This window comes from Taurulus bubalis (genome assembly GCF_910589615.1).
Source record: "Taurulus bubalis genome assembly, chromosome: 3".
Taxonomy (NCBI): Eukaryota; Metazoa; Chordata; class Actinopteri; order Perciformes; family Cottidae; genus Taurulus; species Taurulus bubalis.
Window position 1 is genome coordinate 21,914,466 of NC_136591.1, and position 20,040 is coordinate 21,934,505.

Here is a 20,040-nt window from a genome sequence, read left to right on the forward strand (position 1 = left end):
GCCGAGCGTGAGTAGGAAAAGCACTGGCCGCAACTAAGGTTTTCTGTCTTATTTCTTCTCCTCGGAGAGCCAAGTTCCACAAATCCTTCCCGTGACCTCTGCACCAGACATCTATGACAATTTAACTTCATTGCCCCGTGAGCCTGCCAGATGCCACCGGTGACAGTCTTCCTGCACAGCCCTTAGTAGCACCTTGAAATGCCAAACCTACGGGGCACAGCGGGGGGGAAAGCACATATTATACGGTGTGCTGGTGACTGACAGGAACATATATTTATTTGACAATTAAATGGGAAGGCAGACAAGTGTTGTGCATGCAAGTGTGTGTGTGTGCTTGTGTGTGTGCGCCATTGTGTATAAGGTTGGATGCATGTATGATTTTATTATTAGAAAGCCTTTGTTTTCCCTCCGAGGTGAGTGGGCAGATGTGCAGTGGGCTGACAGAGAGGCCCACTGTGAGGAAGCGGCTGCTTGGTTGGACACAATCCAGAAACTCCATCAGCGACAAAGGCCTCAGGGGCGTCTATGTAATTTAAGAAGTGTGCATATTGATAGACACGCGAATAATTAAACGGTGGTGCAATTGCGAAAGTGTGGCCCCCATTTACTCTGCAGTTGGTCCTTTGTGGTGCTGATGTTGTACTTGGCACAACACACCCCTCCGTCTATGTATCATCATGGGAGCTCGCAGTATCTCAAAGTCAGGGAAGTGGACAGAAATCTGGACAGTAATGATGGAGAAAGCAATTTTCTGATTTGCTAATGCAGAACTAATTGAAGCCATTAACAGTGATCGAGCAGTGTGACTCGGCCCCCTGTATGGTGCGGATGGAGCGGGTGGTTTAAGTTATTGTTGGTATGGAAGTTGTTTAAGAAAACAAAATTGAAAAGGATTTTGCAGACCAGAAAAACTACTTTCCCATTAATTGTAGGCGTCTCCGGGGTGGGGGGGGGGGGCAAAGCCCCTCCCCCTCCACCTGCACTGCAGAGTCTTTTTGCTCATCTTTTTTGCACGCGCACATGCACTGTGTGTCTGCGTCATAGACTGTCAAATATGGACGTCGTCTCCGTGACGTCACTTCATTAACGGTCTCTGCTGAGCCACTGTGAAGCTCAAAGCGGGTGCCGTCTTGGCAGCGACGACAAGGCCCGACTTAAAATGAGCAAAGAGACTGCAGACCACGGGACCTGTGCTACCTCGTGCCCCAACCCAAATGTTTTATGATTTTATGACAAATTTGAAGTGGTCGGTAGTCACAGTTAAACTGCTCAGTGCTCACGCTTCACATGTCTTCGCTGAGTTGAGCTTACATCAGTCATTTGATATTATTAAATGTATGTATGAGCTAATTCATATTCCCTGGACAAAACAAAAGTGTCAGTAACATCTTAGCTAATAATACATCTTTTAAAATCAGAAACAAAAATCTTCACAGTATGATACAAGTCCTTCATCAAGGCCGATGTGACTGCACATAGAGCATGTGGATGTTCAAGCATGCGCGTGACTGACAACAAGAAATAGAGAGACACGCACACACTTGTTAACAATGTTAAAATGTTCCTGCCAAAGGCAAAACCAAACATGTGTCCATGTCATTAATCATGGCCGGACACAGTAAAAGAGTATAACCTTTGCAAAGAGCACTGATTACTTTTTCTTTTTTTACCCCCAGATTTGCTCTCGAAAGATGAAGAAACTCAACTCAATTAAATGTGGAACTTTGGGGGCGAAGAAAGGCTGGGAACATGGTCAGAGAATTAATATTTAACTGGAATGAAAAGACGAGCGGTTATTAACTCGCGAGCGTGTTTCCGATGAGGTCGAGAAACCCTTGTGTTCTTCAACCGGCGTCACGAAGAGCAGAGCCGTGGGTCCAATGCCACCCCAGATAACCTCGCTTGCTTCCTGAACCACTCAGAAGGAGTGTGCGCCTCCTCCGGTCCCATGACACCACCAGAGGGGGGCTGACACATCCCATAGTCCGGGGAGACACAGCCGAGATCCGCTGAGCTGGGGGAACTGTGTGAATCTCATAATGACTCGGTTTCAAAGGAGATCCTGCTTCTTCTGCCACAGCCGCGCAGGGCTTTTGATCTCCCACTCTCCTCACCCTCACCCCTCCCCTCGCTCCGCTCTGGTTATCAGAAATTCTAATTAAGGGGAAAAGACAGAGATGATGAGTGCGAAGTGGTCCCCCCCAACGACTAAGGGAAATGAACGGTGTGTCTGAACAGCTTTGCTAATTTAAGAGGCCTCACCTTTTCAATTGAAATATAAAAATCAATATGCTCTTCTGCTCTGGCATCCGGAGCGGGGCGGGGGGAGTGTACAAACAAAAGGCCCCGTCCATCGATCAAAAGGGGAATTGTATTAATTAATGTAAATGAGCTCAGCGTGGTCTGGAGATAGTGCTGGATTCTCAGCTCCATTGCTTTGGTTATCAAGCAAATTGGAAACAACATTCGATAAATGTTGGAAAGGTTAGTGTGTGCAAATCCTGTCCAGATTAATGTGAGAACAAAATGTGATGGTCAGGTAATTTGTGGCGAAGCTGACATTTATACCTACGTTAGTTGGCATTTGGTCCAAGCAAGTAGATGAAATCTTGTTTCTGCTTTTGTCTTACTTTTGGGAAACATCACTTTCATGCACCTCTAAGATCTGGGTGAGAAAGGAATAACTAGAAGGCACAACGAGAACAAACTAACGGCCCATTTTCTTCAGAATTTTTTTTGACTTTTTCTTTTTTTATTAGTCTAGATCTCAAACGTAAATAAAAGAACTTGAGGAGGGCAAAAAAAAAAAGATCTCTCAGATGTCGGGAAACCAGAGCGGCCCGCTTTCACTCGTTACCCTTTTTGTTTTGGCAGATGTTTGGGCTGCTTTGTTTCTACATTCTAATTAGACACATTCTCAACATGCAGGTGCACAATGCACCCTCCACCATCAATAATTAAAGGATTGAACTCTTCAGCTGTAGGTACCGGGTGAGCCACTCGACAGGTCTAATATGGAATTGAAAGAAATGAAGGTGAGCGTGAGTCATCAGTTAAGGGGCGGGCCCCAAAGGGCAGTGAGCGTCTCACCTGTGGTCGAGGATGCCCTGTCACCAGACAGGTGAGCTCCAGGGTCTCTCCCTCTCGGATGGTGTAGACCCGCTCCGTGTGCCTCTCCTCCTCCACGTTGCAGGCATGCCCTGAGTGTATGATGCGGACAGTCGGAGGAGCTGCGGAGGGAAGAGAACGAAGGGAGTTAGCATGCTAGTCACCTCTGAAGAGAATGAGCGCTTTAGCACAACAGATTATGTAATGATTAAGAGGTCGACTTACTTAAGAAAAGAAAAGAAGAAAGAAAAAAAACACACATTTGTACAGCACACAACAAACCAGGGATGTTTTTTTTATTTATTATTGACATTTTCTAGATTTATAGCAATCAATTTGGTCTAGCTTTTCAAATATAAGTACAAAGTCGAGGGAAGATACTTCAGGAACATGGTTCACTGCCTGCTTAGCTTTTATTTGATGGAAGTTGTGAGAGTTGCACTTTCACATGAACATGTACTGATAGGCGGAGTGTGTTGTCAAACATATTTTCAAAATGGTGCAAGACAGGTTTGGTTCACACTACATTTTAAAGTCATCATATCGCTGTATTGTTCATGTAATCGAAGGTCTTTGATTTTCACCCAACATTACTGATACTATAAAAGTATCACAAATTACATTACAAACTGTGCAATATCCCATTGTAAGTACTGATGCCTAAAGAATGACAGTGTTTTATTAGGAGCCATACTTATGAGGTGTTCCTTTTTTAAATTTGCACCAACAAAGATGACATTTTTTTACTTTAATTATACTGTCCTATATTTTACTAAACCATGCTATTAGTTGGCACCACAAACTAATGAAAGTACACTGCAATATTGTGCAGCCTGATCTTGGTAAAATTGTAAATTTTGATTGACTGTGATAGAATTGTATTATTATAAAAAAAAGGAACTCAATTCACACTTATTAACACAGTGGCAACCCACCTAAGTTCGGCTTCTTCAGCAGTATCCTCCTTATGAGAAAACCCACACGTTGTTTTATTTTTTTGATTTGAATGATCCTTTATTTTTAGTCAATATTTGACCTTGTGACCCTCGACACCACTTGCAGACCTTTTCTGGTGAACCTTGGTCCCGACCCAACTATCTTAATTACACTTTGGAGGAAATAGATCCAGTAGTTGTGACAGAAGCAGTAACCAATCAGTATCTCTCCATTCTGATGTAAAGTGACACTCACTTTGCATCTCAACCAAATTACCCCGTGTAATCAGCAATAATTCAAATGCAGTGTCAAGTTGATGACCAACTGTGAACGATTGATAGTCGGCTGCAAAACAAGTCATTTCTCCCGTTCTCTCTCCTCTTCCTCCTCTCTTCCTCCCCACATCCTCGCTGCGGGGAGATATCAGGACGGATTTACAACCCGGTCTAATTACACAGCTGAAGGGTTTCATTACAAAACCATGCACATGTACATGATAAAAAAAAGAGCATTCTCTCAAATCAATCAGTCATGACTCAAAAACGTAAAAGTAAATTACTTTAGTATAATTTTAATATACAATTTCAATATCAATATTCTCAACTGTCATTAGAACATCTGGAGAGCAGACGTCTGTATTTAAATAAGTGAATCTCTTATTTTGGTACAGAACTTGTTATTTAGCACATTTATTTGAGCACAGAATTTTGCTTATGTAATACAACGAGGGATATCAAAAGGCCAGAACCTGCGATATGGACAATAATAACCCAGATCAGGGCAGAAAGACAGCCGTAGTTACTGCACTGGCATTTCTCTCCCTGTTAGCTGACACTTGTGAGACATTGCAAGGACATTGTAATCCCTCCACAACCCAACATGCACTGGGGAACAAGCGACGGGGTTTAAAAACAGAAGGGACAAACGAATCATCTCAAGTGAAGCGGCCCAAAAACCAAAACCTCTGTTCCACCGAGCTGTGAAAGCGCAGTCACATGTAACCGACCCCTGACAATACTGGCATCTGTTGAGCATGTATTCCTCTTCAACTTACATGATTAGTGGAGAGGTTTGGGATGAGATGATTTAGAGAGCGGATACGGGATATGATTTGGAGGAGGACTACAAATTGGTGGAAAAAGAAGAAGAAAGGAACAGAAAATCAAGCTGAAAATCACAAGGAGCTCCTGACTGCAGTGTGCCTTTCATGTTGGAGGAGCCGCTTCCTGTGTGGGCCTCTCTCGGCAGACTCAGCCCCGGCAGCGGACTCAGTTTATACCTCTCTATCCAGGCTGCGATGCTAACGAGCGTTGCTGTATTCTTAGCCACGCACTAACCCGCTAACCCGCTAACTGCCCGGCCCTCCCCGTTAGCAGGCGCGCCTGTTTGTCTCATTCAGCTTTACTGCCTTTTGCAGATTGATGAACGCTGATACGAATGCTAACGGGCTACTCATGGAGCCGGTCTTGCTCTTCTCTCCATTCAGAGATGAATACACTGGTGGTGAACTCCATAGGGGAGGATAAGGGCTTGAGAAATAGGCTGGTTGTAAGGGAGCTTCACGCAAGGCTGCCACTTGAAACTAAAAAAGGGCTTGGAAACAAGGCCCCGGGGCCCTCGCCGAACAAAGTGCTAATGCCATTTACTCCAATGAGCCAGTATCTCCGCAGCATACCATCAGCCCCGGAGGAAAGTAGGGAAACACCCGTAATTAATGATCTTTAACTGCCATAGAAGCCACTGCCGCGGCCACACACATAAACACACACTTGTTCTTTATGCAGACAACACTAAGCTCACAGCGACGGAGGCAAATAACAATCTCTTTAAGTACCGTCATTACGACATCATTTTCTGTTTGTTTAGTTTTGATGGAAGCCCGCTTGATACTGGCAGTAACCACTCATAGTGTTTTCAGAGAAGACATCCAGCGATGGATAATCAGACATTAATGCACTGGGACTTGGTGGTTGCACAAAGTGAGACGTCAACACGCTGACAGGTTGGAGATAAAAGATGTCCTGGTGGAGGAGATATGTGTGACGGACAAAGCTTTGAATGCATCGGAGCAGACACGGCGGCCGTAGCCTCGATTGTCTTAACTACATCACATACAAGATGATTACAGGGATTAAGGTTCTGTTTTATGCACTGGGAAATGGGAATGTTACAGTGTGGAGGATATCTTCTGAATGGTCCGTCTGTTTGTGGGTCAATAGGAACGTACAGCTCAGTGGGTCATTTATACATTAGCTGCACTTGTTCTGTGTGAATTGCTGAAGGACATTTGTCTAATTGTTAGTTAAAATATCTTATAAAACTTTTTATAAGTCACAATAATGTGCTAAGTAACATGTCAGTGAAATATAGGGATTTGTTTTATTTAGACAATGCTGAATTTCGTGAAAAGAAATACTACTTTTAAACATTACAAGCTTATTGTGATAAATAACACTTCCTAATAGCAGGGACATCTAGCTCAACATGAGTTTACCCAGAATGTATCTTTAAAGGCCTACATACTACATCTTATTATTAGAAATCTTTCTAAGCCAATTAGCACTTGGCAATTATTTTTTTAACTCATTACAAGAATTAATTGAGTTTTTACAGTGCAACATTTTTTTTTTACTTAAATAGATATTATTCTCTCGACTGGATTTCAAATGATTCCTCAGTGGTGGAAGTGTATTCAGATCGTTTGCACACATGAAAGTAGAAAACACTACACAAACCGCTTTGAGTGAAATATACTTAAAAAGGTACCATGTGGAGTTTTCTGGAAAACAAACAAAGGTTATGTTTACGTTCATTTGAAATTGAAATCGACGTTGGCTTGCCGGCATTGTTCTTCTACGCTACGTTTCTCGGGGCTTCAGCGTTCAATCGGGAAAATATATAACATGACGTGTAATGTGCCAATTTCCATCCTTGTGCGCTTTCACAATACAAACTACAAACAAAACCCACACTTCAGAACATTGCTCCATACCGCCACAGGGAGCCTTTAGGCAACAAGCACAGAAGTATAATCAGCTTAATGTACTTAAAAGTAGGAGAGAAAAGTACATCAACTCCAACACTTGTTACAAGTTCATGTTTAACTCTAGAACACTAACGTCGAGTGAGTTGCATGGTTCCTTGTGTAGCTTCATGCTGCTCACAGACGTTATTGAAGGCGGGTGTGTCTCTCTGCTCTAGGGTTGTCACAATACCCAAATTATGACTTCGATACGATACCTACCACGATACCGATACCGACGGTATGATACTGGAATTCCATATGATACCACAAATATGATACAATACTGGTATATTTATCTATAATAGTAATAAATACAACTTCTGTATGGTTCCCTTTTTTAACAGCATGTTTCTGCCCAGCTTTTTGAACACTTAACAAATAGCATTAATATTAGGATTAGCCTACAGCAAGATATTAATGAAAACTACTAGAGGCCATCATAGCATTGATTATAGACGGCTATGTAGGCCTATTGTCCGTATCTGACCAGATGACTACATAGGTCTTTCCATAGCAATTGTGTTTGAGCCTGAAAGGTGCTCTGCCATGTTTGTTGAAACAGGTTTTGCAGACGGGTCTCTGTGGGTCAGTGGGCTTTCCCTCACAGTCTGCAATGTAGCCAAAGTATTTCCAGATTTCACTTCTGGCATCTTTTTTTCCAACAAGCCAAGGACTGTCGGCCAGAGCTCCTGCACTCATGTCTCCTCAGCGATCACTCGCTGTCAGTGAGCACTACCTGTTGCGTGTGTGAGCACTGGCAGCCCCACCTCCTTGGGCCCTGCCTCCATGCAGTCACTAGGCTCGTTCGAGATGAGCCAGTTCTGTGCAGAAACGATCGGCGCGCAATGCATGCTGGTTAGATTTGTGTCCGACTTGGTCCCAACTTGCTCTGACGTCATGCACACGTGGTCAACGATAATCCCACGAGATCAAGGCGGCCGTTGATTTCAGAGTCAGGCGCCGTAGTAGCTCTCCAACGACTGTGTGGCCCAGTGCATGATGGGAAACGCCTGGCTGTCGCCACATCAGAGAGCTGATTGGCTCTTAGATCTGACAGCAAACACCACGTGTTGTAGAAAATCCTTATTTTTTGTTATTCGTCTCATGTTTGATCTAAAAACACATATTGTGTGGTTGATAATACAAAATCGTATTTATTCAACACACATCAAAACCAGTAGTAAAGTATTTCACAGGTAGACATAAAAAGAACAAAGGATGCAGCTACACACACATTTCTACATAAATATATATCCAAACGTGAACTGTAAACTACTAGTAGACAAAAGTAAGGAACTAACAGGAAGTAATTTTTACTGTGACTTCCTGTGTATACTTTGAAGGCAGCCTAAAACTGTCCGACTTGATGGCAGTTCTTTGACAACGCCTCCTGCTGCGGCCGCCTGCTCTCGTCTGGATTCCAGGCGAGGCGCAGCTCTAACGAACGAGCCTATTGCATGCAGGCAGCATGACGGAGAGCGGAGCAGTGAGTGCACTCTGATCCGCGCTATTTTAATTAAAATTATACAAAATCGCATCGTTTTTAACGTACCGCGGTACCTTTTTAGTATTGATATACCGTGCAACATTACTCTGCTCCAATCCCTTTTTTTTTCAACAAGCACGTATTCGGGTGATTTTCATCCGATGTTAGTGATAGAGTAAAACAATCTGGATGGGTTTTACAATTGCAGGGAGACGTTTCCTTCACAGGACAAGGCTCACATGTCCCAGGAACGGGTGGACCAAATAACAAGTTCATAGCTCTATTTATATTATTTATTTATATTTTGAATCATGTTTTATTCACGATGCCCACATTTCTCACCCGATTTTGAGGTTTTTTTTAGGGTCCCCCCATGATACCTGTTTTTCGTTCTATAGGGTAAAATAAAAGAAGAATTCTTTGCCTTGTATTGTTGCATTTTAATATATTTTGATTAATATATTACATTCTATATTTTTTATCAGGTACATTATATTGGGTGAAATATACCCGATGTTAGTGATGGTGTTACTATTTTTAACGTTAGTGTTCTAGGGTTAATGTACTTAAAAGTAGGAGAGAAGAATAAATCAATTTCCAGCAGTCTGTTACAACTTGTGTTTGGAGTCACAGGCATCGTTCAACACTTACAAGTACATGTTTAAGGCCAATTAATCATGAACTTTTAAACTAAAGCACCTTCTTCTCCCCCCTCTAGAGCAAAAGTGCAATATGTCAGATGAGTGAGTGGTCATGTGTGTTGAGGGTAACTGATGCTGATGGCAACTTAGATACTTTTTTCAGATCTTGTTTATTTTGCACCTGCTGGTGCAATACAGTAAAGGGGGAAAAAAAGAAGCTAAATATTGAGTGGATCCTCACAGTCAAACCAATGCAGAGTTATTCTAAAGTCACTGGTTTGTTTGCTCCACACGTACTCGTGATTAAACGGCGTTGTTGCAAATGTCGAGCAAATGTTGTCACGAACCTGTGGGGTTAAATTATGACATTTGCATAAATGTGCATCTCAGACTGTAATGTCATCCCACTGCACTGCCACTCCCCACCCAACCATCTGCAGGCGCGTGCACACACACACACACACACACACACACACACACACACACACACACACACACACACACACACACACACACACACACACACACACACACACACCTTCCTGATAACTCTAATGTTTTTTGTGGGGTTTTTTAAGGGGAAAAAAAGGAAGCAGATGAGCTGCAGGCTAGGAGCTGGAGTCTCAGATGTGCCTCTCTTTTTCATTTCATTATCTCATTTCCATAACAGTGACATCATTCCCCCCTCTGCAGGAACACACTACATAGAGTGAAAAGGTAGGAGGGGGCAGGAGAACGAGAGACTGCCTCTGCACATACAATTGTGTATTTTAGATTGTTACTTTAGTGCTTTCTCTCTTCATCTTCAGTCTGCATGTGTGTGTGTGTGTGTGTGTGTGTGTGTGTGTGTGTGTGTGTGTGTGTGTGTGGAGTTGTGCGTGTGTGTGTGTGTGGGTGGGTGGGCATTATGCGTGTGTTGAATGTGCAGCTTCTACTGGATTGACTAGCCTTCCTTGGCCTCAGTTGGGGGAAATTGAGACGGCTTTATCCACTACCGCCAATGGAGATTAAATTGGATTTGGCTAAAAGCAGCCTTGTCACCACGGTTCTGGAGTGCCTGAGTGGCAGAGGGGGTTCTTGGCATTAGTGGAGGCTCTAAATTTGACAAACAAATGAATGTGGAAAGAAGAAAAAAAAGCCAACAGCTGGGGCTCGTTGTCGCTGTGGGCTTAATGTGCTCAGACCAACCCCGCAGGACCACTAAGCATTGCCTGCTAGTTTTCTGGCTCCGTAATCACCTTCTCAGAACGGGAGAGCCAGATAGTGAGTAACAGAAGGAGGGAAAAGACATGCAATATGCATACCGTTACAATTTAAAAAAATAATTGTTTTTGTTATCACACCAAGCTCATTATCGATTCTATGCCAGGAGCACTGGAAAGAAAACTTCTGGTTGGTTATAAAGGGACTGCGGGGAAAAGTTAATTTCAGCTATACAATAAAGCCGCACAATGCCAACATAAAAACTCTGAGAGATAACACTAAAATAAGCTTCATTGAGCTGCTCAAAGAAGGACAACACAGACATATTAGATATTGCAAAAGAAAATGATGAGTTTTAAAAATAAATATTAGTCTAACTGAACCACCTAAATTTAATAAATAGCACTTTTACATACAAGTAAGGCTGCAACAACGAATCGATAAAATCAATAAAAATCGATTATCAAAAGAGTTGGCAACGAATTTCATCATCGATTCGTTGTGCGCGCGATTATTCCGCCAGTCAATGAGTCACAGAGAGAAAAAAAAGAGCAGAGCAGAGCAACTGGCCTGGTGGCGTGTCTGAGATTGGAGTGAGACACGGAGAAAAGCTGAGGTTGTGATCCTTGCAAAATAGAACATCTTTGATGTGACGTGTCGTGTCTTGGCCAATCAGCGTTAAGATGTCTACAGCGTCTTCATGTTCCTCAAACTTGTTTTTAATGGAAGCTAGTCAGCTTGCTATCACGTTAGCTAACGTGTTTGGGTTGTGTATTGTCGTTCAAGTTACTTTATGTTCTGTTACAGTTCAGTCTTGATTGTAAAAAAACGTAATGTGATGAAACATGGCGTAACCCCCCGGTCTGATTCAGTTCATGCAGTCACTCATTAACGTTAAACAGCACACCGGCGGATCTGGCTGCAGGTTGTTTTTTTACTCAAAGTAGAATGAATCAAATCACGTATGGGCCAACAACGTGATGTCGTGGTCATAAGAGACCCAGAATTAAATAGTTTAAGGAAGAGGACGCTCTATATGCAGCGCAGCTTGATGCAGGGCTGGGATGAAGTGGCGGTGAAAACAGACGTGAAAGGAGCAGTACAGCTTCCCTCTGTCCCAGTGTTTCATACATATTGATAAAGCAGGGTATGCTAAATGCAGCCTCTGCTCCAAGGAGATCAATTACAGTAAAAATGGCTCACATTTGGCAGATGTAAAGCATACATGTGTATGTTTTTAGTGTTAGTCCATTTTAATTTTATTTTTTTAATTAACAGCTCAGGGATGTTCAAGGAGCAACCTGTTAGTGCACTTTCTGAACATGTTTTGCACTGTGAATTTGCACTGTCACTTCTGTTTTTGAATAAAGGGTTGGAAATGAATGTTTTTTTGCTTTTTTGTTTTTTCATCCGATTCATCGGAAAAAATAATCAACCGATTAATCGATTATTAAAATAATCGTTAGTTGCAGCCCTACATACAAGCTCTCCTTTTGATGAGCGATAATGAACACACGTTTAAGCTGTTTGACCCATCCAGCAGACTTCTGTTCCAGGCCATTGCTGTTAACACAAGACACACAACCTTCATACACATCGCTGCCAAATCAAATAATTATAAACAACATAACAGCTGGCAGGCCGTTCATATGCTCTGACTCACTAAGATGTCTTAGGAAACGTAATGTTAAAAATAGCCAAAGTACAGAGGAGTCATCAAGCAGGAAGCACATTGACTCAGTAATGTCATTTACACAGTAAATATCTAAAGTTTGTGAGCATTTCGCTGCAAGCTGCTGATGAATTTAAGAAGAATATTATGCTATTTCTTTATTCAAAGGTTACACATTATAGCTTCTGTGGTGTTAAAATATCTTTAAATCAGCAATATTTGGCCACCTGGAGGCAGTGGAACACACTTTAAACACAACAAGTAGCTAAATGCTTTTTGTTCACCAGCTGGTTTACAGATGTATCTGTTTGTTGTTTGACAGCATAGAGTGTGGTTCTGATTGGGGTTCTGACTTTTTTTTTTAATGAAATTTGCTGCTGCTGGAAACAAGGTTGTTATGGAGGGACTCAACTTAAACAGTGCAGTAGAAACAGTATGGAGCACTAGATCGATATTTTCTTTCCCCTTTTGTACGCCAGCTGAGCAGACCCACCTTTATTAAATCACAATGTTACTCATGTTATGGTTAAAAATGGATTTTAAGGGATTGTAACCTTGAGAATCCACATGGTCACTGCCAAAGTTGTCACACAATAAATGAATTTGTATGCTTTCCCCGCTCTTTACACTCTGGACAGCGTAAGCTCGCACTACACCCAGCCCTCCTGTATAATGGAGAAGCAACTCATCCATGGGGTCATCCATGTGTGGAGGAGCTAGAAATGATGTTCCAGCAGCACATGCATATTATTACATCAGGGGTTGTCAGAGCGTATTGATTACACACTGTAATGCACTCGCATGCACTCCTCGGCCTGCACTGTTATTGTAAATGAGAGTCTGTGTACATCCGGCTTCGCGCTATCAGCACAGATGATCTATCACACCGTGTGGACTGTTGTGAGCGGTAAAATACCCCCCGCCCCCCCCCCCCCCCTCCCCCACACACACACACCACACACACACACACACACAAACACACACACACACACACATTCATACGAGACTGCAGCATCACAGTAAAAGCCAACATGTCTATGCAGCACAGCAGAAAGGAAAGGAGAAACGGTCATTATTACAATGAAGAGAGACATCAGGTCATCTATTTTGTGGCACAAAGGGACAAACTGAAGCTGACTGTAAGTTGTGTAGTTGAGAGAGCTCATTCACACGGCTGACCAGATTGTTTGTCCGATCACTTGATGGACACGCGACACTGTAAGAGCACAACACAACCCATGCACAGCTGTGCCGCTCAGAGGCGCTAATCATGCAAATACATACTACTGCGCACACAAGTTGACACACACACACACACACACATTGGTGCTCTAAAAGTAGGCCAGTGTGAACCTGCCAAAGCCCTGCTGAGATGGGGAGAGAGAGAGAGAGAGGGCGAGAGAGACAGAGAGAGAGAGATAGAGGGAGAGAGAGCGGGGAGGGAGAGAGAGAGAGAGAGAGAGAGGGAGAGAAAGGGAAGAGAGATGACTGTGGAGAAGGAAGGTGGGGAGATTTAGAGGACAGATTCATCTTTGCTCCCACATTACAGCGCTCTACAGCGGGGGGTTATGGAGCTTGACTGCATACAGCTGCATCCATTATGTTCACGCAAGCTTTATGTCATGCAAACCATCTTGAGGAAATGACACAAACGAGCCCGGGTTTCATCTGATGTATCACTTGGTTCTGCAGCAGACCAGACGTGTGAAGGTAACGGCACAGAGTATCAGATGCACTCTGGTGTCTGGCATGCAGCAGTGATGCAGTGATGGCGCCGTCGCTGTCCGTGGTGCTGAAGCATACAGCAGTTGCCATGCATGGAGAAAAAAAAATCAGCTGCTGCCTACACACAATGTAGGCATCAAACCAACCAAAACCAAACGGGCATACATTTCCCTAAGTAACACTGAAGGCTTATTGTAACTCTTCAAATGCCTACATATAATCCACCATCTTGCTTTAACTGCTTTTAAAACCCTTTCTATTCAGGAAGGCGTTTTTGACTTGAATCATTGTCAGCTATTTATGTTTTCTTATAGTTTGTTTTAACTATGTTTTTATTTGTTTGACTATATATTGGCTTTGTGGCACTCTAAGATTATTTTGAAAGAAAAGTGCGTGACAAATAAAATGCATAATTATTATTATTACTGTTCCTGGGTTCCTTCAAATGCTATACCAGGACATTTTAAGATTTAATTCCCCAAAAATGTTTGTATTTGTAATTAGTTGTAGTACCCAAGATTCTCGTCAATTAACATGAAATTAGTCAGCATCAGATTTGATAATCAGGCAAAAATGCCAAATGTTTGCTGTTTCCAGCTTCTAAATTTGAATATTTGCTGTTTTCCATTTGCGATATCAAATAGTTACTCAGAACTGTTACTCAGACAAAACAAGCAAATTGTAAGTTGTGACAGTTCACATAAAATGTAATTATTTTCTCTCATCATTAACAATGCATTATTTATTCAGAATGTTCGAAAAAACAACAACTGTAATGATAGTTAGGGGATAAAGAAGCCTGTTGTGTTGCGTGTTATCAAATTATGTTGATGGGAAGCCTGAAGACATTATCAAGCCTTATCATGTATTTACAGTCGTCATCAGATAGTTTGCTGGCATTCATACTGTAGGATTTCTCAACACTGCAAGGGAACACAAAAGTGTTTGAAACACAATTCCTCCAAAACTAGAAACAAATATTCATGGTTTTATAGAATATTATACAGTTCAACCACCAGCACTGCAAAAAAAAAACGTTTGTCTCCTGTGAAAATGGTGCGTATTAGACTTAATCCTTGTGCTTTTCCACTATAATCATATGGAGTAATAAATAGAATAGTTCTAAGAGTATAATTTAAATCATTCTCTGGCTCAAACTAGCATCTTTTTTTCCAGAGCGTTGTACATCAAAGATAGTACAATCGAATGCTGCACAGGAAAAAATGTGTGCGGCTACAAAGAGTTAAAGGATAAAATATCTGCCAAGTTGGCCTTAAAGTGTGTCATAAAAGCAGGAAAGAACAGGAAACGTTAAGTCTGCTTAATTGTAAATTGCTTATTTACCACTGGAATGGGCAGAGATGTCAGGTGCAGTTAGCACTTTTTGCAACTGCAAGTGATGAGCGCTGCAACATAAAAAACGCTGACTGCATTTTCCAGTGGAAACAGAAAGCTTGAGTAGTCCGAAGGCCTCTGTGCTCTCATCTGCTTATGTCAGTTTAAGGCGCAGACATGTGTTATAAGCCCATTAAAGTGACCGTGACCAGAGATCATTGAACACGTCCTCGCCAGTGCAGGTTTATGAGGAATAAACCTACAGGTACATGCTGGTAAATTTAGAACCTCATTAAAGAAAGACCTTCACAGTTAAGCAAGGCCTGCTGGCTCATGGTAGTGTTAAGAAAGGACATCAGGCAGAGGTGTGAAACTCTGCCTACCACCAATGCAACAGCATCCACTGACAGAGTATCGCGGTGTTACAGTTAAGTAAGCCTTTGTGAGTTTTTCCTATCCCATTCTACCGGTCTGTCCATTCATGCTGCCACGTTGGCATGGCGGGCCTGTTGTGGCAGTTTGATTTCCCTAAACAACACTAATCGGACATCTGTAGGGAAGGATAATGTCCAGATTGGCTGCAAGCATGCAGCAGTTCTCTGTCGATAGGCCTAACTCTGGCCAACACTCACACGATTGGCTGATGCAAGGCACCAGCTTTCTTTATGGTTGGCTAGCAGTGAGCCAGCAGGAGCTCACTGAGGATAGAGTATCTGGCAAACCTCTGAAGATTGGGTACCTTCGCCAAGAAACTGTCTGCTTATTGGCTGAGGCAACTCCAGAGTGAACTGATTGTCCTATCAAAGCTCACAGTGCAGCGAGGCTGACAGTGCTGCCTGCTGGCTGGCTTTGCAAAATGCAGCTATCCGTAACACCTCCAGGGGGCATATGTCCATGTCTTTGAGTACGTGTGTGTGTGTGTGTGTGTGTGTGTGTGTGTGTGTGTGTGTGTGTGTGTGTACCGTCCATAACTTTTCCATTGGGAAAAGGTGCGGCTAAGTCCTCCAACACCTCATTATTCTAAGCCAGGCAGGAAATGGGTTTTAGAGATCTCTCGCTCTTGGAAACGAGGGCTACAGGTTTTCTACATCAGCAGCACGGACCTCATAAATGCCCGTTTAGTTCAGGTTAGCTACACTGCAGCACTTCACCGAAAAAATGGAAACCAATTGGCGAGACACGTACTGTTAAATCACAAAATATAAACTGTTGCAGTCTTGTGCAAATTAATTTTGGTCTGAGAGTTTTTGAGATTTAATGAATTTGAATTTTTCCAGTAAGTCTTGTTAACTGAAGGGTGCTTATTTCATGTGATGTTAAATACAGCTCAGCGGAACGATGAAGATAAAAAAATAGCAGCGCCTAAAGCCTCATTAGGGGATTTTCTACGTTTTGGGTGAAATATATAAGTAAGTTAGCTCATATACACTGACTGAGGAATTTAAAGAAGGAGGTGAAAGAAGCAGAGAAGGAGATTAAGAGAAAGAAGAATTTTTAAAAAAAGGACAGTAAAACTATTCTTTCACTACTGACATGAATGCATTTCATATTTTAATTAAGTTTACGTCAATACATTACCTATGTTGTTGCATGCAATATTAGACAATCAAATACAAATGTAACACAAGTTATAAAACTATAGGAATAATAATTCAGGTCAAAATGACTGAATTCAGTCTTGAACGATCACTTAAAGCTGCCATCAAGTGCAGTCTCACTTTAACTACTCACAACTTGAAGTGCCAATCCATTAAAACTCACTGTGGTGCTTTTTTACTAGAACAGACCTCTTGATCTTATATTCAAGGAATGTCTTTCATACCGCGCTAGTGTTTCCCCGTTACCTCCCTTGGGTACTTTACTCACCATACAACGTGCAGAAATTGTCAAAAAGTAAACCAGAAGGTGGTTAAACCTGACGAGACAGATAAGACCCCCGCGCTGTCTGATCTGAGACATTAAGCTGTGCACTAACAGCGGCCGCCCATCAGCTCGGGTGTGACCGGTGGAAAGAGAAGCCGCGTAAACAGCAACACACTACATATGATCACCGATAACCCCGTGCAGTCCCACAGCTTTGCAAATAGAAACAGAGGTCTCATATATGGTAATGTTAGGTTATTTACACACACTTTACTCTAAAATCAACACAGCTGTCTGCAGATTCATCAAAATTCATCATTTATCAAAGCAAAATTTGAAGAATTTCCAAAATCGAGCTTCAATTTTTCAGCCTTAGGGGCCATATTATCTCTTTACACTTGTGCCTTAGGACAAGTGTAAAGTTTATATAGAGAGCTGAGATTGTTCTACACATTTTGATATACAACACACGGGTATGTATCATATGCAAGGTGAATTTAAGAAAGTATGTCAAATCGAGAACATGACCTCATACCTCAGGCATTAAAGCAAATGCGTGCTAAAAGACAATAATGTAGGTGTATGACAAACGAGTGATAAGGATCCCGTTAATCATTTCTAAATCTCATTTATTTGGAGTAGAATTACAGCATATTTGCTTTACCTTCATTCGTCAAATGTATGATATTTACGCAAGAAACAAACCTTTATTTAGTAAATCATATATTGTAAAAATATATTTTAATATTAAAGTTGTCGACCCAAATGAGGACCAACAAAAAGCTTTGGGAGCCATGCTTTTTTAAATGAGCGTTGAAAGGAATATGTTTTTATTTTATTTAAGTAATAATAATATAATTTATATTGTAATGCAAAAAGAAGGGTTTCATATCAGTGGCTGTAGCCCGGAGGTGGGAAAATGGGCTTGCCACCACTTCTCTAACATCATTAGTTCTAGACAGGGCTGGGGAAACGTGGGTGGGGAAAGTGATGAGTCACACTCTGCCCTCACAAAAAAAAGATAGTCTTGAGCAAGTCATAAACTGGGCTAGCGGCAACCAATCAAAAGACTGGCCTGCATGGGGCGGGATGCTTAAGTATGATGACGTGCATTTTTTGTGAATTTTAATGGATTTCCCCCCTCTGAATATACTAATAGCTGAATCAATTGATGTAAAAAAAACAACAACAATAATAATCATTATATCGAGCATACTATCTGTTCAACTGGACTGAACCAGAAGTTCTCCTCACTGCTATTTCTCTCATAAAGACCTGTTATAGTATAACTTTCAAATCCGACTTAAGCACTTGACACCTCTTCCATCAAACAAATTTAATCCCTGAATGGACTGTTCAACTGGATTGTGTCTTAATCAGTTTCATTACGACAATAATACACTTAATTTAATTTACCAAATGCGCGGCTCTTACAAGTCTGGTAATTCACACCAATTAAGACGGTGTTCATATTCAATATATTTGTCCCGGTTTGTCTGAATGTCAATTAGTGTGAACAAGATGTTTACCTTTACTGATTGACTTCAGCATGGAGGAGAGAGAGACAGAGAGAGACAGAGAGAGAGAGTGAGAGAGACAGAGAGAGCGAGAGAGACAGAGAGAGAGACAGAGAGAGAGGGAGAGAGAGAGAGTCGAAGGGCTACCTTTTTAGAAAGCCGTTAAAGATGTTGTCATTACTCCGAGTTACAAACGCTGTGAAAAATAAATAAAAATAAAACAGGCTAGATGAGAAATTAGTCAGCTGGAGAGGAAATTAACAGAGGAAATATCTTACTCATCGCAGGGGATGTCCGACATAAATGCGGCGTACACAACAGTTGATTGTTATTTTGACATGCAGAGTTAAAGAGCCGAGAGTTCGAGAACGGGCAGAGGAAGTAGGGCATCCGAGTCGGATGAGCCAAACAACTGTGGGAGGAGATGGAGCCGGAGTGAGTAAGAGGCAGCCTAGCACGCTAATGCGTTTCATTTCACAGGGCGGTTATCATGGCAGTGGACTTCCTGGCACACACTCCCACTGAACACCAGTGCAGCCATTCTAAATGTTAAGCACATTGTTTAATAGTCCATTACGTAAATTGATATTGCTCATTGACTGTTGTCACTGACTGCCCACGTAGTGTCGGAGAGAAAGGCAGAGACGTGCTCTCACCCAATGGAGGGTGAGAGGGTACGCCATCTCTGTTGTTTGGTGTTCAGCAACTATGTGCCAAAATCTCCCATCTGCTCCACACACACACACACACCTACCTCCTAATGCTCTTGAAGTCGCAGTAAAATGGGAAATGAGAGTCATTTTTACCAATTAATAATAATGAGAAATGGCCTTTAGAATTTTACAGAGCCAAATGTGATGCCTTCAAGTGTCTTTTTTTTCTTTTTCTCCAACCAACTAAACCAAAACAGTTTTTACACATTGAGAAGGCTGGAACCAGAGAATGTTGTTCCTCTCTTTGAAAATGACTGAAACCATGAGTTGAGTATCAAAGATTGATTAACTAATCAATTAATCGACTACTTGTTTCAACCCTATTTAGTTTAAACCTGTACAATGTGCATTTCAAAATGTCAGACATTGTGTAGCAGTACATCGTTGTCTCTTGAAAAAAATGTATTTACTAAGTCAACATGCAGCCTGGTGACATGACTTTTAGAAAATCCGGACTTGTAACAGCTTAAGATTGTTGTGCCTTATATAAAGAGACGTATACTAGGTTGTGATTAAAAATAAAGGTGAACAGTGCTTCCCCGCATGCAGTTCCCAGTTGACTTTGAAGTTCGGTTGAAACAAGCAGGTTTGTAGACGAGGTTCAAGTCCATTGAACATGTCAAACAAGAGAAATATAGTAGGACAAAAGGGGGAAATTCAAACTACTTTTCTTTTTTCTTTTCTTCTGCTTTAAAAAAGTGCAGAAGTAGCACCAAACTGACAGCCAATTGAGTAAGATCTGCATCAGGAGATTAGGAACTAGAAGGACGGGGCATACATCATTGAGCAAAATGCGTGCTGTGTCTCTGAAACACA

At 41.9% G+C, this 20,040-nt stretch overlaps 1 protein-coding gene across 1 annotated transcript in view; it reads right to left on the reverse strand.

Annotated features, from left to right (window-relative positions):
* The window catches only part of LOC306733749 (MAM domain-containing glycosylphosphatidylinositol anchor protein 2), a gene marked incomplete at its 3' end in the record, with an annotated part of 170,422 nt that overhangs the window by 106,975 nt on the left and 43,407 nt on the right, over nucleotides 1–20,040 (reverse strand). Inside the window, exon 2 of the mRNA XM_079215043.1 lies at nucleotides 3,091–3,230. Within this exon, the coding sequence (XP_079071169.1) occupies nucleotides 3,091–3,230 (140 nt within the window). The remainder of the gene's footprint in view (nucleotides 1–3,090; nucleotides 3,231–20,040) is intronic.